The sequence below is a fragment of the Montipora capricornis genome, chromosome 6 (genome assembly GCF_036669925.1).
Source record: "Montipora capricornis isolate CH-2021 chromosome 6, ASM3666992v2, whole genome shotgun sequence".
NCBI classification, from domain to species: Eukaryota; Metazoa; Cnidaria; class Anthozoa; order Scleractinia; family Acroporidae; genus Montipora; species Montipora capricornis.
The window spans coordinates 37,219,157-37,226,656 of NC_090888.1; the positions used below are offsets into that span (position 1 = coordinate 37,219,157).

The 7,500-nt window shown below is 40.0% G+C and overlaps 3 protein-coding genes across 4 annotated transcripts in view; 2 read left to right on the forward strand and 1 right to left on the reverse strand.

Moving 5' to 3' along the window:
- LOC138052050 (kazrin-like) overlaps positions 1-2,619 on the forward strand; it is a 50,038-nt gene extending 47,419 nt beyond the window's left edge. The window contains exon 9 of one of the 2 annotated variants that reach the window (XM_068898404.1): positions 1,452-2,619. In XM_068898404.1, coding sequence (XP_068754505.1) covers positions 1,452-1,601 — 150 coding nt within the window. In that variant the 3' untranslated portion in view covers positions 1,602-2,619. The remainder of the gene's footprint in view (positions 1-1,451) is intronic. The other variant, XM_068898405.1, reaches the window with a different exon arrangement.
- Positions 1-7,500, reverse strand: part of LOC138052051 (uncharacterized) — a 35,047-nt gene that overhangs the window by 23,101 nt on the left and 4,446 nt on the right. The window contains exon 2 of the mRNA XM_068898406.1: positions 3,350-3,703. The gene's annotated coding sequence lies outside the window, so the exon portion shown is untranslated. The remainder of the gene's footprint in view (positions 1-3,349; positions 3,704-7,500) is intronic.
- LOC138053835 (uncharacterized) overlaps positions 5,241-7,500 on the forward strand; it is a 5,348-nt gene continuing 3,088 nt past the window's right edge. The window contains exons 1-3 of the mRNA XM_068900379.1: positions 5,241-5,337; positions 5,403-5,547; positions 6,884-7,500. The exon at positions 6,884-7,500 is cut by the window's right edge and continues 320 nt beyond it. Of these exons, the coding sequence (XP_068756480.1) occupies positions 5,241-5,337; positions 5,403-5,547; positions 6,884-7,500 (859 nt within the window). The remainder of the gene's footprint in view (positions 5,338-5,402; positions 5,548-6,883) is intronic.

Consider the following 7,500-nt stretch of genomic DNA (forward strand, 5'->3'; position numbering starts at 1 on the left):
AAATCGGGCGAAAATGGCAAATTTGTCAAAATCGCGGACAACTTGGAAGCCAATGTAAATGAGAAGACGAGGGGCCCCTCAGCAAGCCAGCGAATCTGGCGAAAATGGCAAATTTGTCAAAATCGCCAACAACTTAGAAGCGAATTTGGCAAATCTGGCCAAAATGGCAAATTTGTCAAAATTGCCGACAACTTGGAAGTTTTAACGATCTCCATGCTCTTTAAAGTTCGATAAATCGAGGCCCGAGATATCCTAGCCTTTTCCCTTGACGTCAATCCCTTACAATCCGTTGCAAAACGGACAAATGCCCATGTTTCGGCGTCGATTTTTCACCGGAAAACCATCCCCACTATTTTGGGGTTGCACGTCACCCAAGTGAAAACATAAATCGCTTACCATTTAAAAAATTGAGTCAAGAAATGGAAATGTTATAGAAGAGTAATAAATAACAACGGGTCCAAGTCTCAGGGCTGTGCGATATTCCGTACTTGAGTTATTCGGCAAAATATATTACTCAAGTTTGTAGAGTTTAGTATGGAGGCGCCATGTTGGTGTACTGCTGAAGTACACCAACGTTGGTGGCTGGAAACCTTTAGAAACATCTGAAATTTAGTTTGGCTGTCTTTAGCACTTTCTACTGTATATTGAACTAGCAAACATTTCGTATAGACACGTCTCCTAGTATATTGGCTGTTTGGGCCACAAAAACATGAGGGAAATCGATGTTTTTTTGTAACTGGCATGTTTTTCGAAAGCCGTCAACATGTCACGCACTGTGAAAAACTCTGAAATTCAAACTGCACTATTTTCAAAACGAAGCACGGTACCGAGCTGAAAACATGCAAAAAATATTTTTTTTAAACCTTTTGTAGCTGACTAAGATAAAACCTCAAAAGGCTCTTTAGTTTTGTATTTTAATTTTTTGTGACCTCGCGTGCAACCCAAGAATTGTTACTTAGGTTTGCGCGCTACTGTGACGTCATCGTCAAATGGATAAAATAGCTGTAACGTCCATTACTTCCAGCTAGTGTTAATTAACAGTATCAAGTACAATCATTTATGTTTCTAACATTGCCACGTAGTCTTTTACCTAGCTGTAATGCTGTATTTCTAGTTCAGACAATAAGTACCAAAAGGGTTGAGACACTTTCCCTTTTAAGGAATCTCGGACAAATCTCTCCCCCAAAGTCTTTCCATCTAAACCCTTCCCCCCCAAACGATGTTGTTTTCTTATCGCCAACTCTTCCTTTTTTCGTTACCAACATTGAAGGGGGGAAGAGTGGGGAGTGCGAGTGGAAAATGTAACGTTATGGTGATTTTTTCCTAATTGTTGTCTTCCCAGTTCAGTGTCTCAACTATTTTTGTCGCTTATTGTAGACTGACTTTATCCATTTTTCATATACCCTTTTAAACTTGCTTTTATGTCATGGATGTTTTGTTTGTTTTATTAGGACTCGATTTTGCTTCGATCCGGTTCAAGAGGCAGACCGTCAAGAACCAGCAGCGATGATACTAATGTTTCCAAGGCTGCATACCCTGATTTAATGAAAAGGCGTCCCTTGAGGAATTCTCGAATGCGACCCAAGTCGGCTTTGCAATAATTACAAATTATCCTTTAAGGGTAGAACATTACTGGCGACATTGCTGAGAGTTTTGTCTGGTAAACCATACTGTAAGGTCATAAAGTATCTTTTCCTGCCGATGGCAACCTCAGCGCCATTGTGTATGCAGTAACAGTTAGGAACATTAGTGCGTTCCTGAACTTCAAAGGTCACCAAAAATTAAAAACAACCTGCAAAGCGTACCTCGGCAAACGCACCTCGAAGAACAAAACAACTGAACGAGAAAAGTTGGGTGTTACAGGTCTACGCAGGATCTTGTTTGTGCTTAAGACCTGGAGAGGCACGGCTCAGGGAATTCAATTTATGACCATGGTGGCACCAGAAAGATGGTGTCATTTTCTGATTGGAAAATACAGAAATCCCCAGTTAATCGGCAGCGAACATGTACAGGGTCTTTTAGGTTTTCGGAGTTCTTGTAAAAACTAAGAATGCCGCAGTGCTTAAAGTAATTTAACTCTACTGTGCTCTGTTTACGCGACTTGTATTGTTAAATTCAAAGTGTTAGCTTGAATACGTTTATTAACCGTTTTTTCACATGACAAATTGAAGTTTTCAAAGTAGACTTTACTCATCATTCAGTTTATGAGAGACAATTACTAATGCTCATCACTATGCTGAAATTTTCCCAATTACACTATTTTAATTTTAGATTGTAATATATTGCAAAGACTTAATTGAAGTTTTCTGCAGAGTGATAATATTTATTGTAGATAATATGCAGGATTTTAATTTATCGAATATTGTTTGAAAGAGTAGAACAGTCTTCACACACCTTGTGTCAGAATCTTTTTTCAAAGTCTGTTGATGTTTGAAGTGTATTGCAGAATTTGTTATGTCAGAATATGTATAATGTGAAATGCCTCCTGTGGTTGCAGTCCTTCCGTGTCAGGGCAGTTTGCCAATTTTCTCAATTAGTCCAGCCGTTCACATTTAATGCAAGCATGAAACTTGGCGTGAAGGCACATTTATACGTAATTATTAAATTCTCAACCTCGGATAATGCAATTCTCGTGCTCTGATTGGTTCACTCAATCTCGGTTATCAGCTCATATACCTTAGTTTGACCTTATATGGTAAATGATTGCGCTTAGCGTTGCTAAACTAAAAACGTTTACGCCAGAAAGCGAAATTTCGTTCGGTATAAAGCAAAAGAAAAACGTTTTTGTGGAAAGTTTAGATCACTTTCGAAGCTTAGAGATACGCGAAAAGGTAAGAAATGTTTTTGTGATGAGCCTGCGTCTGTCTGACCACGAGGTATTACACAACATCGCATCTTCATCAAATTTTTTCGATTTCGCTAGGATTTTCTCGCTTTTATCGCTCGTATTTCGTACTTCTAAACTTTTGGAGTTTAAGGAATTTAATAAAACAATTATTCCATTCGCGCTTGTTGGATATGAGAGTGGTTATAGCCAACTCGGCGCTACGCGCCTCGTTGGCTATTTACCATCTCATATCCAACGCGCGCTCATGGAATAAATTCAGATATGGGGACAAGCGAAAATCTTATTATGAAAGTTGTTTTAGGCTATGAATTTGTAATATTAGCATGGAAACGAGGCTCTAAAAGAAAACATCCAAATACAAGCTTTAAAACCTCGTTTCCAAATAAAAACACGGTAATTATTTCATATATGGTGTTATTGGATGGTAAAACTGACAAACGATAGGTTTTAAATTTTGAGTTTTCATTTACAATGAAATCGAGACTATCATATATCACATACCTTATATCAGTTAGGACTAACGCATCCACCTCCACAGTTACACAATTATGCATCCCTTCTTACAACCACATCGTACAAGTTCCAAGCAAACATGTTGTGCTTGTGGCAGTAATGTCCATACTGGTTTGCATTCAGAACCTTGTTTTTCCCATTCCCAAAATTGTGGACTTGGTAACTTGGTTGGTTTATTAATGCTTTACCCCAGATATGACCACCCTGGACACCGCCGGCTTGACATGTTCTTTTAATGCTGCGTTCGTAGGAGGTATATTCTCAAGACTTCTATTCCTTTCTTCCATTTGTATTAAAAGAATTAAGAGTAGATGTCGTGGGATGTGCATTTACCTGAAAAGTCTGAAAACAGGTACAAGAGAAAGCAGTGGTTCTGGAACACGCAGACCAGTTTTACCGACCTCAGTTATACCAAAGAATTGGAAAAGTTTCTTAAGAGTTGATGAAAATAAAACAGAGCTTCTCAATTGCCTTGGCAATAAGCCGCAAACTGTATACGTGGAAGGGAAAGAGATCTACACAACTTATGATGACTGTGTTCTAAGATAAACAATTAAATTCACCCCAGATGAAAAAAACCTGCACACACACACAATGAGTCTACAAAGAGGCAGATTTTTATCATTGGAGACAATAAGATAACTGCCCTAGTGCCAAAGGCTTTTCTTGTGCAGTTTCCGCTTGTGGCTCATGTGACATAACACGAAATTCAGGAAATGCAAATTGTAAAAAAATATGCAAAACTAGCCCTGCATACAAATAAAAAAGTTAATCAGAGCCATTTACAATCCATTAATCTAGCCCTCAGACACTATAAAGAAGCTGGAACATAGTTGTTGTAGTTATCTAATAACAGTCGGTGTTCACCAATTCCTCGATGATTCTGTAACACTATTTTTTACAGTAGAGGGTGTTAGCCCTAAACAAACCTCCCGCAAAAGGATTTGTGGGATCACTCTTTGTCTCGTCCCTACCCTTCGACCTGTTCGGCATGGGTGACCCTACAAGGAGTACAAGACTCCAGTCGACATAGCTCTATAGTCACTGGAACATGCAAACCGCCCCACCACGATAAGGTGATGATCCCAAGTAATAAACCAAGTAAGTCAGAGATTAGGACAGCTAACCAGGCGCTGAAAGACGGTAAAAGCAACGGGGCCCGATGGGGTTCCTGCCGAGGCCATGAAGGGAGATCTATCAAAATCAGTAGATATCCTCCATAGGCTCTTTGCTAGGATTTGGGAAGAAGAGAGCATCCCTGAAGAGTGGCGGGAAGGTATTATTCAAAGTTCCTAAGAAAGGAGACCTTGGAGATTGCAATAACCATAGGGGTATTATGCTACTCTCTGTTCTGGTTAAGGTATTAAACAGAATTCTGCTAGTTAGGATATGAGGACAGCAGTGGACATCCTGCTTAGAGACCAGCAAGCAGGCTTTAGGAAAGACCGTTCATGCATAGATCAAATATGTACCCTACGGGTGATTATAGAGTAATCATTGGAATGGAATTAGTCCCTTTATGTCAACTTTATGGACTATGAGAAGGCGTTTGATAGTGTAGATCGTGAGACTCTTTGGAAGCTCTTGCGCTTTTATGGCATCCTAGAGACGTTTGTTACATTGATTAAGTCTAGCTATGAAGGTTTTACTAGTCGGGTAGTCCATGAGGGTCAGCTTTCAGACTCATTGGAAGTGAGGACAGGGTGCGACAAGGTTGTCTGCTATCCCACTTTCTATTTTTACTGGCTATTGATTGGATAATATAATGATATCGGTAACCAAAGCAAGTAACAACGGATTACAGTGGACCCCATGGGAGCAGTTGGACGATCTGGATTATACAGATGACCTTGCCCTGCTCTCCCACAACCATCTATAAATGCAGGACAAAACTTCAAGACTAGCAGAGGAATCGGCTAAACTGGATCTGAGGATTAACAAGGTGAAGACTAAAGTATTAAGGATTAACACCACAAGTGAGGTACCTGTTGTGGTCAAGGGGCAGCCGTTGGAGAATGTTAAATATTTTTTTTTGTTGTAGGTACGGACAAGGATGAACTTACAAGGATTGGAAAGGCTAGAGCAGTGTTTATCATGTTGAAGAAGGTATGGGCATCGAAAGAGCTATCTGTGAGAACCAAACTTCGCATATTTAGATCAAATGTGAAGACTGTTCTGCTCAACGGGTCAGTACAGAGTTTTGTTAATAGCTGTCTCAGAAGAATTCTTGGCTTTTACTGAAAGGATAAGGTAACCAACAAGCAGCTATGGGAACGGGCAGAAGAAGATCTAATTGCGCTACAAGTAAGAAGGAGGAAGTGGGGCTGGATAGGCCACACTCTACGGAAGCCAGCGAGTAACACCACGCGGCATGCTCTTTCATGGAATCCCCAGGGGAAGAGGAAAGGAGGGCGCCCTAGAAACAGCTGGAGGAGAGATTTTGACTGTGAAGTGAAGGGCATTGAGCTGAGCTGGACAGAACTTGGTAGGACGGCCCAGAACCGGGTGCGGTGGAGGAAACTCATCGATGGCCTATGCTCCGCAGGGGGCGAAGGGCCTAAGTAAGTAGTAAGTAAGTAAGTCCACTAATTCATTGAACTACCGTCATCCACCGATCTAGTGATCCATCAATCCACTGATCCAACTTTTGATGTGGTGGTGATCCATCGATGTATGAGCTATGTAAATCAGCGCCTGAATGGTTGCTTAGTTTTTTAGCTCTAGACTTTTATGAATTTATCTGGTCTTTTTCGAAAGGTTTTCTAGATTAGACGCTTTGTCGTGCTACATTTACAGTAAACGATGCCAGGTTTGATAAGAGGGAATCTATTCTTTTGCTACGTAAATCTTCGAAATTATTGACGAGCTCATCAAGTCATGCTTTACTGACAGGTCACAGCAATTAAGCCACTTTCAACAAATCTTTGGAATACGCTTCGCTGTATTGGAATTTACAGAGGACAGCGCGGTGGTAATCATCTAAGAGCATCTTTTTATCCAAGAAAGATTGACGTAACTGAGTTATCTGGTGAACGAGCTTGCTACTCTGGTTGTAAGCAAAGGTTTTCGAATTCATCAAACTTATTAAATATGCAAGTTGGCACCTCTTTTAGTAACAATTCGTCTGGAACACCATCAACAAAGGAAGACAAAAAGCCAAACAGCACAAAACCCCTCCAAAAATCGAAGCTCAACATCGCTCATTTGAACATGCGCTCACTGAAAAACAGAACTCATCTAATTCAGTTAAAAGATCTTGTGTTAAAAAAACAAATACGATGTTTTTGCAGTGAGTGAGTCTTGGCTTAATTCAAGCGTAACAAATGCAGAAGTTTCTTTGGAAGGCTATAAAATTTTCCGAACACAGAGAGCAGGTGGAGGTGTTTGCGTTTATATTCGTAATTTACTGCGAGTAAATGTTCTTAAAGATCTAACTCAAACATCTACGACTGGCTTTCAACAGCTTTGGCTACATATTCAGCATAAAAAGTTAAGATCTTTTCTGTTTTGTGCCGCCTACAGGCCACCAAACTGTCCCGTGAACTGTTTCATCGAGGACTTCACTGATAAATACATCAAAGCGCTTACCATTGGTAAAGAGATCATTGTCGCTGGTGACCTTAACTGTGATTTATTAAAGATCAATCTCGATTCCACAGCTCTAGTTGACCTATGTACCGCACTCAACCTGAAACAGCTTATTTCTACTCCTACAAGAGTTACTGAACATTCCTCGACTCTAATCGATGTGATCATGACATCTAATAGTGATGTTGTCTTCAAGAGTGGTGTGTTGGAAACCTGTATCAGTGATCACTTTGTCGTGTACCTATCCCTTAATTGGAAACTTCCAAAACCGCCACCAAAATTTGTTTGTGTTAGATCCTACAGGCATTATAATCCTGCAGTGTTCAATGAAGATTTATCACTAGTGCAATGGGAACAAATGTATTTAATCGATGACGTCAATGAGAAACTGGATTTCTTTAATGGTAGATTTTTGAACATTTTAGAAGTTCACGCGCCGATCAAGAACATGAGGATGAGAAATCGTCGGAGTCCGTTTGTCACCAAAGAAATAAAAGCCCTCATGTCTAGTAGAGATACATTACATAAGATTGCACGTAGAAGTAATTATA